This window comes from Elephantulus edwardii, unplaced genomic scaffold (assembly GCF_000299155.1).
Source record: "Elephantulus edwardii isolate Elephantulus edwardi_28Jun2011 unplaced genomic scaffold, EleEdw1.0 scaffold00038, whole genome shotgun sequence".
Lineage (NCBI taxonomy): Eukaryota > Metazoa > Chordata > Mammalia > Macroscelidea > Macroscelididae > Elephantulus > Elephantulus edwardii.
Genome location: NW_006399788.1, coordinates 14,782,851 through 14,803,184, shown reverse-complemented (window position 1 = coordinate 14,803,184; position 20,334 = coordinate 14,782,851). Strand labels below are relative to the sequence as shown.

At 47.6% G+C, this 20,334-nt stretch overlaps 1 protein-coding gene across 2 annotated transcripts in view; it reads right to left on the bottom strand.

Annotated features, from left to right (window-relative positions):
• PTK2B (protein tyrosine kinase 2 beta) overlaps positions 1–20,334 on the bottom strand; it is a 109,540-nt gene that overhangs the window by 25,283 nt on the left and 63,923 nt on the right. For both annotated transcript variants that reach the window (XM_006884864.1, XM_006884865.1), the window contains exons 8-21: positions 19,712–19,786; positions 19,051–19,152; positions 18,018–18,135; positions 17,484–17,523; positions 16,921–16,967; positions 16,108–16,158; positions 15,538–15,635; positions 14,889–14,973; positions 14,571–14,671; positions 14,197–14,312; positions 11,916–12,016; positions 11,710–11,799; positions 8,727–8,931; positions 1,611–1,719 (exon numbers count right to left, since the gene is read on the bottom strand). In XM_006884864.1, the coding sequence (XP_006884926.1) occupies positions 1,611–1,719; positions 8,727–8,931; positions 11,710–11,799; positions 11,916–12,016; positions 14,197–14,312; positions 14,571–14,671; positions 14,889–14,973; positions 15,538–15,635; positions 16,108–16,158; positions 16,921–16,967; positions 17,484–17,523; positions 18,018–18,135; positions 19,051–19,152; positions 19,712–19,786 (1,338 nt within the window). The remainder of the gene's footprint in view (positions 1–1,610; positions 1,720–8,726; positions 8,932–11,709; positions 11,800–11,915; positions 12,017–14,196; positions 14,313–14,570; positions 14,672–14,888; positions 14,974–15,537; positions 15,636–16,107; positions 16,159–16,920; positions 16,968–17,483; positions 17,524–18,017; positions 18,136–19,050; positions 19,153–19,711; positions 19,787–20,334) is intronic.

The window sequence follows — 20,334 nt, the reverse complement described above, 5'->3', positions numbered from 1 at the left end:
CTTTTGCAAGGGGCAGCGTGCAGGACTCTTCCTGACACGAGGCCTGGCTGGCCCACCCCTGGCGTCAAGTGACCTCCCCACGGGACACAGTGGGTGGGCTGGGGCCACGAGGCGAGGGGGCTCAGCATGAAGTTCCTTCCGATGCTGGAATCCTCCTGCTTACCAGGCTCACCAGACATGCACAAGTACAGCATAATAAATAAATCCATTTGTGACTGCAGCCTACTCTAGGACATGGCAGCAGGGGCCCAGGAAATTAGTGGAGAGACAAAAGGAAGCTGTCCTGTGCCGACAATCTGGGCACTTGACACAGGGCAGGGCCCACAGCATGGGGCTGGGGCCTGCAGAATGGGGTGTCACCTTCATGGCACAGGGGCGGGGCTTCTCTGGGGAATTTGAGTCTGTGGGAGGTATGTTGGGAGGAATGGGTGTCTGTGGGGGGACTGGGCTGGAAATTAGTGTTTGTGGGGGCACTGGCTTGGAGTCAGAATTTGTGGGGGTCAGTGTCTGTGGGAATAATCGTCAGGGAGTGTGAGATCAGAATTTATGGGAATTGGTATCTGGAGAGGTTGCTATCTGTAGAGATATAGGTTTCTGTGGGAGTCAGTGTTCAGGGTGGGGTGCGGTCTCTGTCATGGTCAGCATTGGAGGTAGTGTTAGTGTCTGTGGGTGGGTGTCAGTGCTTGGAGTGGGGCCTCTGTGTGGATGGAGGTCAGCACTTGGGGTGGGGCCGCTGTCTGTTGGGGGTCAGTGCTCAGGGTGGCACCACTGTGTGTGGGGGTCAGTGTTGGGGAGGTATGGTAGTGTCTGTGGGAACCTGTGTCTGTGCAGCCTGATGTCTGTGGGGGTCAGTGTTGGAGGGGTCAGCGTTGGAGATGTCAGTGTCTTAGGGAGAATTAGTGCTCACGTGGGTCCACTGTGTGTGTGGGTCAGCATCAGTGGTGTCAGTGTCTGGGGGATGTCAGTGTTCAGAGTAGGTGGTATTTAAATAATTTTGCAGTCACTTATTGAGCACAAATTACCTACTGAGTGGTAAGTAAAGAGAAGTAAGCATTTGTGCCTTCCTGAGGTTAAGAGTGTGTGTGTGGTACCCATGTGTACAACCAACCCATACATTGTATATCAGTCAAACAAGCAATCAGGACTTTTAGGCACTGAGGGATTCATGAGAGCCTCAGGAGGAAGATGGAAATGGAGAGGGATCTTGAGGGAAAGTTTGGGACATGCTGAACCAAGGGGGTGTGAGGAAAGGACATGAACTTCATGGGACCCTAAACACCTTCTGGTGCTGCAGCCAGACACTGGGAGCCCAGGGGTATCACAGAAACATGGAATGGACTGACCTAAGAGGCCACGGACACTTTCTGTACTCCAAGACAAAAAAAGTCCTTTGGTTTCTCAAGGAAACTCTTCCAAGATGATTCCTTGGCTCAACTTTCTTAGGGGATCAGAGTCTCCCTGAACTGCCAGGGCGATGAAGTGACAGGGACTAACTGAGTGCTGATGGGTGAGGAAGCATATTGCCCATGCAGTGAGAGGTAGGAACGGGCCGGAGATGACCCAGTTTGACTGTAACTAAATGGGAATTATGAGGCTTGGCCTTGGCTTACCTTGGGTGGGGGCTCCTGGTAGGTTGTGGGCTCCAAGATTTTGGGTGTGCGATAGCGAGTGTTTCTCTCCTGCTCTAGCGCAATATCCTTTTCCATCTGGTAAATGTCACTGCCAAGAAGTTAAACTTGATAAGGAGAGAGAAACAAGGGCAAGGCAAGCAGCCCTTGGGGGAATGTCTCTGTACCCCAGTGAAGCCAGAGAGACCTGGATGGCAGTTGCTGATTCCATGTCTATCTCCTCTGCAGAGCGGGCTGCGTGACTTCTCTGTGACAGGCTGCAGTGTGTAGATGTGTGTAGCAAGTATTGTGGGTAGATCAAGTTCCATCCTCATGCTGATTTTGAAAAGCTCACAGGGATGGATCTAAGGTCAGGGTTATGCCCTTGAAGCCAGTCCCCACCCTGAGGGGCAGAGAACACTGTGTCCAGCCCTCACTGCCCATGCCTCTTGTTCTTCTGTACTTGCAGTTGCCATTGTTCACCTAAGTTGTTGCTGTGTATTGCTGAGTCAGAACCGACCCAGAGCTGACCCTCCAGAGGGTTTTCGGAGGCTGTAAATTGCATGGGAGGAGACTGCCCATCCTTCTCCCATGAAGCAGGTGAGGGAGTCAAACTGTGCTCCTTTAGGTTATAAGTGCACTAAGCCACCAGATGGATGGCCAAAAGAACAGACAGATGTATTTTAGAGAAGGTGAAGCCAGAGTGCTCTTTGGAGGTAAGAATGATGAGACTTTGCCTCACCTACTTTGGGCATGTTGCTAGGAGAGGCTATTCCTTGGAGAAGGACATGATGTTGGGAAGGTTGGAGGGTCCGCAAAGGAGAGGAAGACCCTCAACCAGGTGGATTGACACAGTGACTGCTGCAGTGGGCTTTTGTCTGTTAGGAGGTGTGAGGATGGCACAGGATAGAACAAGGTTCAGATCTGCTGTTCACAGGGTTGCTATGAGTCGTGCTCGACTCAATAGCACCTAACAACGAGAAGCCACCAGACTTGTTGCCATTATTCCCTTAAGTATATTTCTTTTTTTAAGTAATTTCCCCTTTTATTTCTTTTTATATATTAATTTTAATGAAAGTTTACAAAGACTTGGGGTTTCCAGTCATTCATTGTTTCACTATTCTTCCTGCCCACTTCCTTCTCCTCAATTCGCTCTTCTCTTTCATTGTTATACAATCCCTCCCCCCAAGTCCACTGCACTGTGTCCTGTCATGACAATAGTACCCAATCATATATCCCTGTTAAATAGTTCTCTCCCTCATCTGTGTCAATGAAGTATACTATCATTCCTCCCCTCCTTCTCTGCCTTCCCTCAACCCTGATGTCAATTCCATTTTACAACAGTGGCCCTATGCAATATCTGGCTTTTTGTAACTGAGATATTTCACTTAGCATAATGTCCTCCAGGGTCATCCATTTTGCGTAATATTTCACGAGTTCCTTGTTTTTCAATGCGGCATAGTATTCCATTGTGTGAATATACCAGACTTTATCCATTTATTTGTTGATGGGCACTTGGGTTGTTTCCAGTTCTTTGCTATTGCAAACAAAGCCACAATTAACATGGGTGAGCAAACATCTGCTTGGGCGATAGTTATGGTTTCTTTAGTATTTTCTTAAGTATATTTCTGATATCTTCAGCCAACTTTTTGTCCAAAACCTGTTTCAAATGTCTCTTAGTTTTCACTAGCTGCCACATATATTATCTTAAGAGTTTAAAACGTTGCCGCAAATGACGGCAAATGTGCTTCTAAGCACAGTCGTCATTTTAAAAAAGTGTGCAGCAACATGTTAAGAAGTTCTAAGATCTGTCCTTGACATGTGGTAATGACAAAAAGCTGTGGATTTTCTCCTCAGTGCATGATAACTAGGAGCTTCCTGTCCTAATCACTCAACCCAGTGGTCCTCAACCTGGGAATCCAGATCCCAGAGATTCTGGAATTTCTGATGGGGGCTCACGAATGTATACACTTACATATGCACTAGGTATTGTGCGCTGGCCAATAATTATATACTATTGACCCATAACTCTGGTACTGATTTTTCAAATGATCCCTGGTGGCATAGTGTGTTACATGTTAGGATGTTAACCAAAATGTCAGTGGTTCAAACCCACCAGACATGCTGCAGGATAAAGATAAAGTAGTATCTTTTCACAGGACGTAGAGCTTGGGAACCTGGTGGAAGGGTTTCGGGAGTGGAATGGACTCAATGCCTGTGGTATGTATGGCTTTAGTTTATTGACGTTTCAAATGTATATAAATTAAACTGTGTGTAATTTTTTTAAAAAAGAAGAAAATCCCTGTAAAGTTTATTCATTTTGTCAACCCATGGGTACTAAAAGTTTAATAATTGTTAATGATGAAAGGACTCTCACACGTGATGTTAAAAGGGCCCTTTCCACCCCTAAAAGTTAGGGAAACAAGGATCTCATCCTATCTTGACTCTAAAGGCAGGAGTGTCAGGCCGTGGTAACCCACTGAGGGAGAGCTCCTGAGGTCTGGTGGAGTTGAGTACTTCCTTCAGGTCACACAAGAAGACCTTCGTCTGAACGTCACCCGTTCTAACAGTGGTGGTGGTGTATCTCTAATCAGGTGCCACACGGCCCACAGATGGACATACTGCCATCCCTCCCAGGGGCTTCTAAGACTCCAGAACTAAGGAAGACCCCTACTTTCATTACTCCAGAGATTTCACATTCTCCAATTACATCTCTTCTGGAACCATTTGGGCTCTTGGACCTTCCTCAATGAGGGGTCAACAAATGAGCCCAGAGGTGACTGGGCAATGAAGGACAAGCGGGTCCCGAGAGGCCTTGTAAGCTGGAGGTTGTGTAGACTGTGTTGGAGGCCCTGCCTCTCCAGATAAAGGCACTAGTTCAGGAGCTTTTACCACCTTCCCTTTGAGTCTTTATGCTTTCCAAAGGAATTTTTTTCCAGGGATCATTTTTTCTGATCTCAAAAAAAGAAAAATGCTGACAACTTTAAAAATGACAGTGTTTAAATTTAATTACCTGCTCAGTTATACTTCAAACACTTGCTACAGAAGATCAAAGACTACAGCCTTCAATATGGATTCCATCTCAACATCATGAAAATAAATATCCTCAACACTGGACCAAGAAGCACCATCATAATAGATGGAGAAAGAACTGAAGTTGTTAATGATTTCATTTTACTTGGATCCACAATCAACACCCAAGGTAACAGTGGTCAAGAAATCAAAAGACATGTTGGACTGGGAAAAATATACTCTCATGGCATCGCCAAAGTGTTAAAGAGCAATGATGTCAGTTTAAAGACTAAGGTGTGCCTAATCCAAGCCATAATCTTTCAAATTACTGCCTCTATACGTGTGAAAGCTGGATAAGGAATAAGGATGACAGAAGAACTGATGACTTTGAGTTGTGGTGTTGAGGAAGAACACTGAATATCTCATGGACTGTCAAAAGAGCAAACAAATATGTCTTGGAGAAAGTGCAATCAATGAGCTTCACAAAGGTAAGAATGGTGAAACTTCATTTCACATACCTTGGGCATGTTGTCAGGAAGGGTCAGTCCTTGAAAAAAGTCATCATGCTGGGAAAGGTGGAGGGTCAGAGAAAGAGAGGAAGACCTCCAACAAGATAGAGTGACCCAGGGACTGAAATAATATGTAATAATATGAGTACATCAGAAACACTGAGGATGGCACAGGATAGGACAAGGTTCAGACCTCTTGTTCATAGGGTAACTATGAGACATAGCAGGCTCAATGGTACCTAAAAATAACCAATTATATAAAACATGAGTCAGTATAGTAGGTCCAGGGCTCAAATACGGCCTTGGCCCATTTTGTATGGCCTTCATATGTATTTGAAATTTTAAATGGTTTGGAAAAAAAATTTTGGCATGTGAAAATCATGTTGTTGTTGTTATGTGTTGTCAAGTCGCCTGTGACTCATAGCGACCCTATGTACAACAGCCTTAAACCCTGCTCTATCCTGTGCCAATCTTATTGTCTCTGACACACCTACCTCCATTACCTCAGTGACAAAATCAATCCATCTCATCGAAGGTCTTCCTCTCTTGTGCTATCCCTCCACACTCCCAAGCATGATGTCTTTCTCCAAGTACTGGTTCCTCCTTGCAACATGTCCAAAGTATGTCAGACAAAGCTTCAGAATCCTTGCCTCTAAGGAGCAGCCTGGTCTCACCCTTTCCAGGATAAACTTGTTTATTCTCCTAGCAGTCCATGGTATATTCAATATTACAGCACCACAACTCAAAGGCATCAGTTCTCCTTCTATTCTAATTCTCCTAGTCATTGTTTAGCTTTCTGATGCATAGCAAGCAATTGCAAAGACCATGGCCTGGTTCATCTCCAGACTGGTTAATCTTCAGACTGACATCACTGCTCTTCAGTACTCTGGAGAGGTCTCTGACAGCAGACTTTCCCAGTGCAATTCGTCTTTTTATTTCCTGGCTGCTGGTACCAAGAGTGTTGATTATGGAGCCAATCAAACTAAAGCTGTTAACAATCTCACTTTCTTCACTATCTATCATCATGCTGTCAATTAGCCCAGAGGTGAGAATCTTCATTTTCTTGATGTTGAGCTTCAATCCATATTGAAGACTGCAATCCTTGACCTTCTGCAGCAAGTGCTTCAGGTCCTCCTCAGTTTCATACTAAATTTAAATTGTAGAGTCCCCATCAAAACAAAACTTTTATTGGAAAATGGTCTTGTTCATCCATTTAAAGATTGTCTATGGCTGAGTAACTGCAGTAGAGATCTAAAAATATCTTGGATCTGGTTATTTACAGGAGAAGTTTGGTTTGCTCTTTTCCACCCTAAAGGATGTCAAAGGAGAGTGGACAGTAGACACCACCCAAGATGACTGGAGGAACTTGAACTTGGAAATAATCTTCAAGTTGCATCCCTCACCCCAGATATCAAAGCACCCAGGGAATATCTTTGGGCACATGCTCAGCTCTCAACATCCATTCTGAAAGGAGAAGTGACAGCTGAGTTACTATCTTAAGTTACTATCTTGATTAAGTTAAAAATGGCTCCTGGGAGGGTCAGGAATGGAAGGAGGAAAGGGAATGTGTGAATGATTACCTCTCTGAACAACTGCTTACTTTGCCAAGAGACTGCAACTGGATGGGACCTGGTTAGTATTTTAATTAAAGATTTTATAGCAGAATCTCGACCACAAAGGGGACGGGACAGAGGGAGACATGAAATGGAACTGAGCCATGACAGCTGGATAAAGTCCCAAAACTATTGCCACAAAAGCATCTTTAAACCTTAAACCAAAATATCCCCTGAAGCCTTCTTAAAACTAAACAATGTGGGGTTTTTTTTGTTTTGTTATGTGCCGTTGAGTCACCTGTGATTCATAGCCACCCTATGCACAAGAGCAGTCCTATCCTGAACCACTGTCTCTGACACACCTAAACCCATTACCCTGGTTACAATATCAATCCATCTCCCCCAGTGTCTTCCTCTCTTACCCTGTCCCTCCACCCTTCCAAGCATGATGTTCTTCTCCAAGGACTGGTCCCTCTTGGCAACGTTCCCACAGTATGAGAGCTGGAGCTTCAAAGTCCTTGTCTCTAAGGAACAGTAGGGAGCTCTGGTGGCCTAGTGGCAAGAAGCTGCACAGCAATTCTGAAGGCACATGGTTTGAGGCCACCAGCCACTTTGCAGGAGGATGGCCAGTCCCCTCTAGAGTGATTAACTGCTTCTGCAAACCTGCCAGAGGGTCAGCTATGGGTCGGTTACGACTCTCTGAAACACCAGGAGCAGCCTAGTTTCACCATCTCCAAGACACACATGTTTATTCTCTTGGCAGTCCAAGTGTGTTCAGGCATATCCTCTACTCTTCTCCAGCACAACTCAGATTTCAATTCTTCTTCTGCCCTCTTTAGTCATTGTCCAGCTCTTTGACATGTATCAAGTCATTGAGAAGACCATGGCCTGGATCAGGTTCCAAGTGACATCAAGTTGACTCCAGACCATAGGAACCCACTAGACAATAGCACAAAACCCTGCTGATCCTACACCTTCCTTATAAAATCAATCTACCGTTGAGCTGAATTAATGAAGTATGAGCTGATGCTTCCCTGGGAAAAAAGTCCCTCCGTCTGGGGATCCTTGCCTCATGGCTGAGGGGCCATCGCAGGGGCCAAACAGGACAAGAGAGTTTGGGACAGAGAGCCACAAGCAGCAGAAAGACTTCCTCGGCTTTACTTAACGAAGCATAATTGCTTTGATCATTGTGTACTTTTAACAAACTATATTAAATTGACAGTAGCAACTTGAAGGGTTAGATGGGAGGCAGAGGGGGCAGTGAATTTATGTTAAGGTAGAGGAATCATTCTGGAAAAGAGGGTGAGAATGGATGCATACTTGAATATAATGAATGCACTGAATTGTAGAAACTGTTGAATTGCTATCATGTTGTACATGTATTTTTTTTTGTACATGTATATTTTTAACACAACAACAGCAAACTGCTCCCTCCCCTGCTAACTAGAAGTGGAGATCAAAGGCAGAAATGGCAAGGGAGTGCTTCTGCCAACGCAGGGTGGCCATCTCTGTGTCAGCATCTGGCAGGTGTGCTTCTAACCTCCACAACAATGCAGCCACTTTTGGTGAAAACTGGGTTTAGGTTTCAGTTAAACCTAAAACATACTTCCTGAGCACAGACTATGAGCAAGGCAATGTGTTCAGTGCTGAGAGATGCCGGGACAAGTGAGACTGACTCAGGCTTACCTCGTCTCCACATTCATACCTGACCGTGAAGTTGGCACTGTGCTTCTGTTGCAAGGACTGGTTCATGCCATTTGAGTGCATGACTCATTATTGGTCACAAGGAAGATCTGGGTTCAAATTGCAGCCCACCTGCTCTCTGCCTGGAGCAAGTGACCAACTCTCAAGCTTTATTCTATCATCCACAATGTGGGGATAAGAACATCTGCTGGAAGAGCTGTGGCAGACGGCTGATGGCCTCTCATTTAGGGAAGTCCCTGAGGAGCCCCAGGAGCTGCCTGCCGGGCCCTGCTCTCTGATGATGACAGAGGAGACATCCCTCCTCACAGGCCTCTGCCTGCAGCCCAGCCCCGCACACTCACCTGAGGCTGCACACGAGCTCCGTGAAGCGGGGCCGGTCACTCGGGTCGTAGTCCCAGCAGCGAGTCATGAGTGTGTAGAGGATGGGCGGGCAGAGGTCAGGTTTGGGCAGCCGGTCCCCTTTCTCCAGCACTCCGATGACATCTTTGTTCTCCAACCAGAAGAAGGGCTGCTTCCCAAAACTTAAGATCTCCCACATACACACAGCTGAGAGAGAAGGAGAGAGAGCTCAGGACCTTGTGCTCTGAGGACTGGTGCCCTCAGGAACGAGGCCATCTTACTTGGGATACAACGTGACAATCAGCCCTCTATCCCTGCAGGAGGGGCCATCTTTCTTCCTACCTCCCTGGGGTCTCGCCACAGGGATCTATCTAAGAACCAATATTTACACCTCTAAGTGAACTTGGAGAAACAGTGAAAGTTATACAAGTGTTCAGGTCTTTCGTTCATAGGGTCACTATGAGTCATTTACAACTCGACGGCACTTAACAACAACAATAATGGCAACAACAACAAGAGAGCTCTGTTGGCCTAGTGGATAGAAAGTTATGCTACCAAGTCAAAGGTGGATGATTTTAACCTGTGGCCGTCAGGCCTGGTTTTAACTGCTTTTTTCCAAACATTCTTCTAAGTGGTACAGCACTGGTCTGTCCATTTGCTGTACAGAGGTAACTCATGGTTGCTGGGATGCTAAACACTGTGACACTGATGTGTCAAATGTGATAATGGTTACCCATGGTGGACAGTGTCTAGTGGAGCTCCCTGATTAAACAAGCTTGGAAGCAGAAATAACATCTGTTTCTGAAAAACCTTGCCTCCAGAAATCCTATGAACTTGCAGAAACAATGAAAGTTATACAAGTGTTCAGGTCTTTTGTTCATAAGGTCACTATGAGTTGTCTACAACTCGATAGCACTTAACAATAATAACAAGGGAACTAAGCAACCCCCTGTAGAGTCTTGTCATGGATAGATTGTGAGTTTAACATAACACATGATGTTAAATATTAACATTTATATGATATTAATAACAGTGATTTTTTTTCAGGTCTGATGTTGGGAGGACTAAGGAGAACATCATATTACTGCATCTTCTGTCAAGATCTGGCCTGCTTTGTCTACTTTTTGTCCACTTCCTGAAGCTCCTTCTCAAAGTAAATGAAAATGTGTGTTAGACATAGAATTTCTATTCCAGTAGGGGTTTATTCCTTTGGGGAACAGGGTGCCTTTGCTATAACAATGTAGCCAAATCAGGGTAGAGCATGTCTTATACCTTCTAATCACTTCTGAGTTATAAAAAGGGTACGTACATGGGAGCAGAAATGGGGAAGAAGATAGACACTATCTGACTTGAGCATGTCACGCACGGATCATTAGGCTGGTACAGACCAGGGCGTGATTTCAATCTGCTGTTCACAGAGTCACTGTATGAGTCCTTGTTGACTTGATGGCCCCTAACAACAACATACAGTATAGTGGCAGGTCAATCTACAAGCACAGCAACTCCAAAGATTGCTGGTCAATGAAGCTGAAATTGACCTCTTGACCACTCCCTGGAGCCATGTGAGGAATTCAGACTTAGAATATCCAGACCGTGAGGAAATCAATCTCAGTTCTTTCAAGCCACCCACTTGTAGTATTTTTTGCAGCAGCACTGGGAAAATAAGACAAGTCCACACACAGGAACAATAAGGGTTCTCTTGGCACTAGTATGCAGGAAAGCAAAAGACGAGTTATACTAGAAAAGTTTACTGTCAGGCACCTCTCCAGAGTACTGAAGAGTAATGATGTCAGTCTGGTGACTAAGGTGCACCTGGTCAAGGCCATGATCTTCACAATTGCTTGCTATGCATCCAAGAGCTGGACAATAATGAAAGATTATAGAAAAAGGATCTATGCCTTTGAGGCATGGTGTTGGAGAAGAGTTTCGAACATACTGGGAACTGACAGGAGAACAAACAGTTCTGTCCTAGAGAGGGTGAAAACAAGCTGCTCCCTGGAGGCAAGGATTCTGAAGCTCCATCTCACATATTTTGGGCACGTGGCCAGGAGAAACCAGTCCTTGGAAAAGGACATCATGCTTACAAGGGTGAAGGGATAGTGCAGGAGAGGAAGATCCAGGATGAGATGGATTGACTCAGTGACAGGAGAAATAGGATGGATTAGGTCTGTTGGAGACAAGGAGATTGGTTCAGGACAGGGCAGGGTTCAGAGCTAATGTACATAGGGTCTCTATGAGTTGCAGGTGACTTAACGGCACATAACAAGCAGCACTGAAGCCTTGTCAAAGACACATCTTTGGGAACACTATTGCCTTTTGTAGGAGACTTAGTAAAGCCTCTATTAGAAAGCTGGGGTTCAATACCCTACTTCAGTACTTACTGATATGTGGTTATGGATGAGCCCCTAGAGCATCTGAACCTTAGTTTTCTTGACTGTGAAACGTGACTATAATAATGATGATGGGGTTTAGGTCTGATGTTGAGAGGACTAAGGGGATCATCACATGACTGCATCTTCTGTCAAGATCTCACCTGCTTTGTTTCCACCACTTCCTGAACTTCCTTTTCAAAGTAAACCTCAAAGTTTTGTCTTTATGCCTTCCTGGGTGTCCCAAACCAGTCTTGGTGCTGGTCTGGGGAGCACACACTTTTCGTAGAGCCATTTCCAGGAAGATTAACAAGCACTGCCAGGACCAGCTCTTAGCCCTTGCCACCTCTAATCCACCCCTGGTCTCTCCTTTGATGACTTCTCAGTGGCCATTGCAAAACGGAACTCCTGCAACCCCACGGAGGAGAGGGCATCAAACCCTTGCCCTCCTCGCACATCTTGTTAGATGTCTGCATAGCCGGGCCATGTTGTCATGTGCCTTCAAGTCGGAACCTTCCCATGGCTGACCCTCTAGCAGGCTTTCAGAGGCAGTGAAGTGCACGGGAAAAGCTTGCCCATCTTTCTCCTTCGAGGCCCTCTAGTTAACTCCACTCACCAAACATCCAAACGTCACTGGCCGTTGTGAAGCGACGGAAGTTAATGGACTCAGGTGACATCCATTTGATGGGGAGGCGAGTCACAGAGGCTTTGGGGGCAAAGAGATTGGCAGGAGTTATTTAGAAAAGTGGAGACTCTAAAGGTTCCAGAAATACAGTTGATCCTCCAGGGACCTTGGCTCTCCCGACCTGGGCCTCCCCTCACCTTTGTAATACTCCTCATCCTCAATGTACCGGGAAAGGCCAAAGTCGCCCAGCTTCACACACTCGGGGGAGGCCACCAGGATGTTTCGGACGGCAATGTCCCTGGAAGGAGGAGGAGACAAGAGTGAGGTGTTACCAGCCGTGGGAGTATGAATGCTTCACAGAGAGACAGAGGGACAAGAAGAGCATTAGCTTGGGAGCAGCTTCTGCCCATCAGTCCACCCTTCCTTCCTGCCCTCCAGGACTCAGGGGTGTCCTGTGGCTGTGAAGCTTGTTCCTTCTCTTTCTGGATTTGTTCCCTCCTCCCTGAAAAGGGGTTTCTGTCTTGGAGACACTGGTACCCTTCTAGTACCCTCTGAGGGAGACATAAGCTGTGTGCTCTCAGAGCTCTGGGGGAAAGGGATGGATTCCTTTCAATTCCGCAATACCGAGCCTGGAACACGCCTTCGTGTTTCCTGACACGGCACTCCAGGCCCCTGGTCACCTTACCATGCGCGTTTTGGCCCCTGTGGCAGTGCGGCAGCCTGCTGGCTGCTCCCTCAGCATGGCCCCTCCTCGGCACTGCTGCTTACATCGTCCCCCGGCCAAAGACTCCGTCACTCTCAAGATTCTTCCAGGATGAACCTCTGCAATTCCCACAACTCTCCTGGCTGTAACCACTCTCTCCCCATTCTGCCTTTCTGTTGTTGCTAGATTTTCATTACTGCTAAAAACAGCAGCAAAAGCAGCTGCATAGATGTCTGTTATTTAAAAAAAAAAAGGCAACTGCCTTGGAGTTGAATCTTAGTCATGGTGATATTACATGGGATTAGGAACCACTAGAGAGAAAACCAACCCTGACCATTTGCTATCAGGATGGAGACCGCCCATGTGTCAGAACAGAACTGTACTCCACAGGGTTTCTAATAGCTGGTTCTTCAGAAGGAAATAACCAGGCCTTTCTTCTGAGGTAGCCCTGGGTGGACTTGAACCTCCAAAGTCTGGTTCACAGCCAAGCATGTTAACTTCACAACAGTCAAGGATTGCAATTAGGCGCAATAGCCCAGATCACGTGAGTACTCTATGTGGCCCCAGTCCTGACATAGACCCCATTCAGGGATAGCAGTCACCGGTGCTTCTCACCTCTGCCTCAACCCTGTACTTGTCTGTTCACTTCTAGGCAAACTCCATTCTTTAAAATTATCTTTCTTTTTTTTTTATGGGAAAGAAGAAACAAGAAGAAACAAGAAGAAACAAGACAATTCTAAAGAAACAGAAACAAATCTATTATCCCATTGGCTTTAGCACATCAATATTTACATTTGTATCTTAGTTATTTTTTCTCCATGATTGCCCTTACTTCCTTATTTATATGAGAGAAAATTTACAAATAGTATTGAGTTTTTCCATACAATCATCCATGGACATTTTGTTTTATAGTGCTACCACAGAGTAAATGTAATTCATTACAATTTGCGTCTTATGCTCAGATAAGAACATGGCTCCACAAGCCAAAGGATTTTTGTCCATTTTGATCATGATTTCATTCAGAGCCTGCACAGAGTCCAGTAACATTTATTGAATGAGTGAACAGATTTTCAGGTCCTCTAACAATGTTTAGCAGGCATTCTCCACAGAACCACAGAACTGTAGTCAGTGTTGCTGGATTGAAAGGGATCCTCACCCCCCAGTTCCCTGGGAGCCCTCCACTGTCTCAGGAGATCACCTCCCCATGGCATGAGCCCCCCCCTTGGGTACCGAGGAAAAGCAAGGTGGAGAAAGAGCCAGCTACAAGCCACCAAATGGGCTCTTCCAAGGCATACCAGGGTCATCAAGGTCAGTGCCATCTGCTTGTGCTGGGAAGCCCCCAAATCCTAGACTCTTCCTCCACCTCTCTATCCCAGGACCTCCTTCCTGGGCCATGTGACACCTAGGGTGTTGCCATGGTAACTGGTGAACTGGTGAAGGGTGTAATCTCTGAGTCAGCTGAGAAATCAGCTCCTGGAACTCAGAGAGAAGGGGACTAAAATGTCTTGAGTGACAACCAGCCCCCTTTGTTCTTACCCTGAGCCCCAGTTCTGTGAGTTAGTTATGTATGATTACTATAACTCTTCAGGTGAGACAGCTGATTCATGGAGGTTGCTCAGAGTGACTCTTAAGTTACAGAGACAGGCAGAATCAAAGCCAGGATTCAGCAGATGTTTCAGTAACCCCAGAGGCCTGCTTCACCCCAAATGTCTCAAGGATCAGCTAAAGGGCAGGGCTTCCACACTGCCTCCCTGCCTGGCCTGCCCCCCTCCTACCTGTGGACACAGTTGATGCTCTCCAGGTAGGCCATGGCCTTGCCTATCTGCAGCGAGTACAGGACCAAGGTGAGCACCTTCAGGGAGTTCTTGTTCCGCTCCAGGTAGTGGCCCAGCTGGGGGAAGGAGGGAAAGGTTCCATCATGACTGCTGACAGGGCCTCTGCATGGAGCAGAGGCCAGACCACAGGCAGTCACTGACCCTTTCAGGAAAGGCCAAACCCCACACCAGCAATTTCCTCTGCAAATGCTGTTTCGGCTGTTTCAGCTGAACACAGAAGCCGAAAGTGAGACCTCAAAGCTCCCTGTTCCACATCTCACACCCTGCAGGCCCAGTTTTCACCTTAGGGCTTGTCTCTTCCCTCCTCTGCTCACCTCGCCATAGGGGTACAGTTCCATGATGATCCAGGTGGGCTCCTCCTCAATGATGCCAATCAACTTCACGATATGCGGGTGGTCCAGATTCTTCATGATGACTGGGATGGGGAGAAGAGGAAGGGGCGGGGTCAACACAAAGGTCCAATAGAAAGAAGAAGCCTTGTTTTGCAGTCCCCAGGAGAGAGGAGTAAAAGGCCCCAACTGCTCACCCCATGCCCCTTTCCAGAGTCAAGGTCAGCTCTCTATCTTAGAGGTTTATGCAGGCCCAGGGAGCTCATCTAACCTGGGGGCTATGTCCTTCCTGGGGTGACCTACCTGCCTCACTCATGAACTTCTCCTTGTTGTCCTGGGTACAGTCTTTCTTGCAAGTCTTCACAGCAACATTGATTTGCTCCCCTTTCTGCAACAAGAGTATGTTGGAGGTCACTCAGTCCAATCTGTGGTCCGTTAGAAAGTGCCTCTCTCTCTCTGGTGTCATTGTGATTTCCCCACAGGGATTCACTGCCATCCCATGAAAGAAGTGACCCCTGGGATCCCTTCTTTCTTTCCACAGCACAGTCTGAGAAGCCTGTCTTTCAGCTTTCTCTTTCCTTCTCCCCTTTTCGCTTCCTCTTCTCTATGTCCCCACATATGGTGGCACTGTACATGGGGAGTTGCACGACTAACCCAAAGGAAGACCCCTCCAGCAACTGGAATCCACCAGCAGTTCTGCAGGAGAAAGACCGGCACGCTCTCTCCTATGCAATTTACAGGCCCCGAAGCCTGCTGGCGGGTCAGCGATGAGTAGGTTCCAGTTTGACAGAAATGAGCGAGTGAAGAATTGCTTTTCTACTTGGAAAATACGTCAAGTGCTGTGCAGATTTACCCTTTCATAGCTGCTGCTTGCAACTCTTTTAAGCTTCAAGCTCGCACTCCACCCAATGCACAAGTCAAGAGGAGTGGCAGGGGAAAGTCTGGAACTCACATGGTTCTGGTAGACACCTTCGTACACCTCCCCAAAAAAGCCTTCACCAAGAATACGACCCAGAATCACGTTTTCTCGGGCTACACCATACTGCGGACCTGTACAAATAGAGGGAACGGGAAGCCTGAGGGCATGAGGCATGCTGGAGCCCTCAGGAAACCGGAGCTTGCAGGCTTAACACCAGCCTCTACTCCCCCTCCTGCTCAGGCTTTACCAGAGCCCCCACCCCAAATAGCACTTCCACCAGGATCCAGGGGCAAGGCTGAGGAAGAGGCTCTAGAATATTCCATTCCCTCAGACCCAGAGAGAAGGTGTCGCTGCTCCTCAGAAAGCTGGGCCACATATCTCTCTCTGCTTTTGGAATCTCCACAGAGCACCAAGGACACACAAAAGTCAGTCAGTGCAGGGAAGGGTAAGTATCACATCTTCCCAATCAAAGTGACATCGAGGGACCCTTCTGAGCCAATGCGGGGGCAGGGGTAACAAAGAAGGGATGAAAGGTCCCCCTGTGGGGTCACTGGAATTCCCCTTCATGGGAATGGGATCAACCCGCCAGAGTCAAGGACCTACCTCCGGGCCTTCGCAGGGTCTCATCAGGGATCTCTGCGTAAATGTCTGACTCTGGAATGACAAGAAGACCCCACCAGCCCATGAACAAAAAGAAGCCCTCACCACCTCAAGAGTGTGGCTCAGCTGGCCCCAAGCTGACAGCATGGGAAAGGGGAGAAGCCAGGCTCATTCGGTGGTTCCCAGCCCAGGTTCCAAAGTGGAGATGTGGCCTAGAGGTGAAGCGCTGAGTCTGCACCAGAGTTCCTGGGTTTCCCTTCCCACTCTGCAACTCTATCTGTGACACTTAGGGCAAGCTGGTTAACCCCTCTTGACCCCAGTTTCCGTTTCCGTGAAATGAAAGTCTTTAGAAGCTTTTGTAAAGACTGAATGAAATATCTTTGAGGTCCTTTAGCATCTTCACATGATTATTGCTCAGTAAAAAGCAGAAATCCAAACAAAGCCATCTCTGCTAAGAAGATTCTGACTCATGGTGACTCACGTGAGAGCAGAACTGCTCCATGGGGTTTTATTTGCTTTAATCTTTACGGAAGCAGATTACCAGGCCTTTGTTCTGCAGTCCCTTTGGGTGGGTTTGAGCCACCAACCTTTAAGTTAGCAGACAAGTGCAAACTGTTCGTTCTGCCAAGGAGCCTTAACTGCTAAGTACACACTAGTTATGAAGGGCACTTGAGCGCTCTCACTGTGAAGTTATGGGAGAAGGTTGTTTTCTGTAACTTTGAGGTGATCTTTGATGCCAAGGAGAGGAAGGAAGAAGCAAACAGAGCAGAAAAGAGGCTCTGGGCATGGGCAGAGGATGCCCTGGAGTCTTCTCACCTATGCTGCAGCTTTCGGAGAAGTGGGATCTGCGATCCTCCAGGTTTCTGTGGAGCAAGAACAGAGGTTGGAAGCCATGTGGGCTCTGAGCCCGGCAGCCAGCTGGCATCCACAGCTTCCTCTCCTTCCCCTGCCTGCAGGGCTAGAATGGACGGCTACACAAGGAGCAGGCCTCCTGGCTGCTTCTGGGCAAGGGAGGGGCAATTCCCATCTAAGATGACACTGAGTAGCACTCAATCCAACTCAGCTTAAGTCAGCTTGAGTCAGATTAAACTTCTGACTGACCCTCTAGCAGGCTTTCAGAGGCTGTAAATCGCGTGAGAGGAGATGACTCATCGTTCTCTCAAGAAGCCAATGGTAGATCAAACTACCAGAGAAATGCTGTGTTAGCAGTCCACTGCCCTACGTAGGAATATCCTGTCAAGTAAATACTGTGGAAATGCTGAGATTCCTGTGCCCTTCCCTGGGGCACCACAGAGCTGAGGGCTCCCTCATTGTAGACCCTGCTCTGAGGCAGACAGAGACTGAGCCCAGGGTGCTCTATGCCCTTGGGTTCTACTCACAGCACAGGGATCTGGGGCAGGCTGTTCCGCTTCTCACCATCTGGAGAGAGGAAAGAAGAGGAGGAGTTGGAAGCAGGGACACTGGGTCCTGGTTAGGACTTCTCTGCTCCTAGACTCCAACACAGAGGAATCCTCCCTCCCAGCCACCTTGTTCTCTCTTAGAGTCACAGTGAAAATATTTGGATCCTCCTAACAGGAAAACTTCTCAGGTTCCTTCTGGCCACCTTCTACATTCTCCAGCCATGGCCCCAGCTTCCTGACCTCAATCCTAAAACAGACACGCAGGAGAAACTAGGTCTGTTCTAGCAAGAACTCTGATCTTCCCGGGCTGCAAGCACCTCTCCTCCCAGGCCACTGGTGACCAGCAAAGCCAAGGAGGACACACAGGCTGAGGGTCTGGAGCAGAGGACCCAGATCTAAAGCCTCATCTCTCATGTTTTAGTCACTGGCTTAGCCTCTCCTGCTCTGCTCCTGGACACTCAGCTCATCTGTGCTGCCATTCACCATTCAATCTTCCTTTGAGTGGAAACCCACCTTTCTTGGGATGAACTATGAGAGAGCCTTTGTGCTCCCCCTGCAGCCTGCAGTAACCATCGATGAGGTCAGCCATGTTCTCAGCTTCTGCCAGAGAGGAGGTTTTGATGGACAAGGACTGCAGAGAAGAGACCAGCCAAGGATGAGACCCCATGACCTTGGCCAGCATTTACCCACAGTGATGGAGAAGAGATTACACACACAGGAGCTGGGCCCTTGCCACCTACACCCCGGCTGAGCTTAACTCTAGGGCGTTGCTTGTACGTCATTTAGCCACCAGGGGGCAGCACTCGCCATCCCTACTGAACGTGAAGCATGAAGGCTCCTTTCAAGAGGCATTGCTTTCCTCTCCAGAGCTTCACCTTGTACTAAAAGGTGCTCATAGTGTAAAACAGAAACTGAGAACAGGAAGAGGGAGAGCATGGGGAAGGGAACATATCGATGACAGGAGAGACAGACAATCGGTACTCTAAGGTCTCTGAATGTTCTACCACATAAAGTCCTAGCTCCCTGAAATCCTGGTTCTTGCCATTCTTTCCTTCACTTGGTCTATCACCACTTCCCTTACTTCTTCCTTCAGACACACACACACATACACACACACACACAAACCTCTATATCTTATTTTATATACATCAATCATTGTTTGTTGTGTACCATCAAGTTGGAACTGACCCATAGCTGACCCTCAAGTGGGTTTTCAGAGGCAGTAATTGCACAGGAGGAGATTACTCCTCCTTCTTCTGTGAAGCTGGAAGATTTGAACTGTGTGCCTTCGGGATGGCAGCTCAGCTTCTTACCACTAGGCCACCAGAGCTCCCTATGTATAACTCTATCTGTCATAAATATATACATCTATCTCGTCACTTCCTGACACGATTTCCTCATAACTTATCACCAACCTGGCCCCTTGTCTAAGAACTAGATGCTGTTTTCTTCAGAACCCATAAGCTGGAGAACTCTCGGCCAAGCCCGAGAAGAACTCTTCACCTACATTTGCACCCGCTGTTTCCAGATGCCCCGAGACGCTCACCTGAGGGGCACCTTCGATACCCAGCTGAAGCACAGCCTGCTCCTCCTCCACTGGGAGGCAGCGGATGGATCTGATCAGCTTGAACTCGGCCAGGCAGGTGGGCTGTGGGAAATGGGTCCTTAGCACGACGTTTCACAGGGGGAGTTCTGCAGATAGACCCTCCGCCCGGGGATCAGGCCATGAATCAGAGCAGGGGTCCCCTGGCGCAAGTGGGACCGTCTCTCGAGGAGATAGAAAATATCAAAGAATATTACAGCTAGAGGTAATCATTTCATGCTAGTTCCTCATTTTGCAGAGAGAAAACAAGGTCTGGAGGTAGTAAAGACTGTCCCAAGGCTAGATAGTAGCACCAGGACAGGCCCCAGGCCCCCTGGCTCTCAGTCTAGTGACCTTGTCATTGAAAGAGCAAGTCTAACTAAGCCAGAAGGCAAAGTCAGGATAGAGGATTGTCACAGGAAGTAAAGCACAATCTGTCCCACACTATTACCCGACATGTTCTCTTTGCGGCAACCTCACACCAACTACCTGGCCTCGCTGCTTAAGGCAATAGAATAGGGAGAACCAGTGGGGAATGCCAGGGTGGGGGGCAGCAGAAATGGGAAGACCCCCATCTTGCCAGAGCCACCTGGCTGGATAATCCCGCCCCCTAGTCCCTTTTCACCTTTGCATCCTGACTTGTCAGCTGGCGGATGCCTTTAGGTCCGATGACCAGGTCCACAGTGATGTTCCATCCTTGCTGGAATATAAGGAGAGCAGAGACTGATGGCCCAGTTTCAGAAACTTAAGAAAAGAAACTTCACTGAGAAAGACACAGACCACTGTCTCTTAGAAGCTCCAGCTTCTTCCACCCTGAGTCCTCACTGTACAGATTCCTCCCTCCAGACACACTCTTACAATATTAGACCTCAGAGTTGAGAGGCCAATATTTTAGCCCGGCCTTGAGACACGTTCCAGCAGCCGCTGACTTCAAGCCATGACTACCCCATGTGTGTTGGAGTAGCACTGGGCTCCACAGGGATCTCCGTGGCTGGTCTTTTGGAAAGTAGGTCACCTGATCTTTTTTTTTTTCAGGTGCCACTCAGTGGACTCAAACCTATACCCTTTCAGTTTTCAGCCAAGCACATTAATCATCTCAGGCAAGTGGATGAACACTTGCTCCCACTTACTGATTATCTCACTACTCAATATTTTACATTTAAAACAACCTGGGAAAAGTCCCTGGTACGGGCCCCACCTGAGGCCGCAGCTGGGCCCTCACCGACTCTCCGTGATGCACAGCACCCT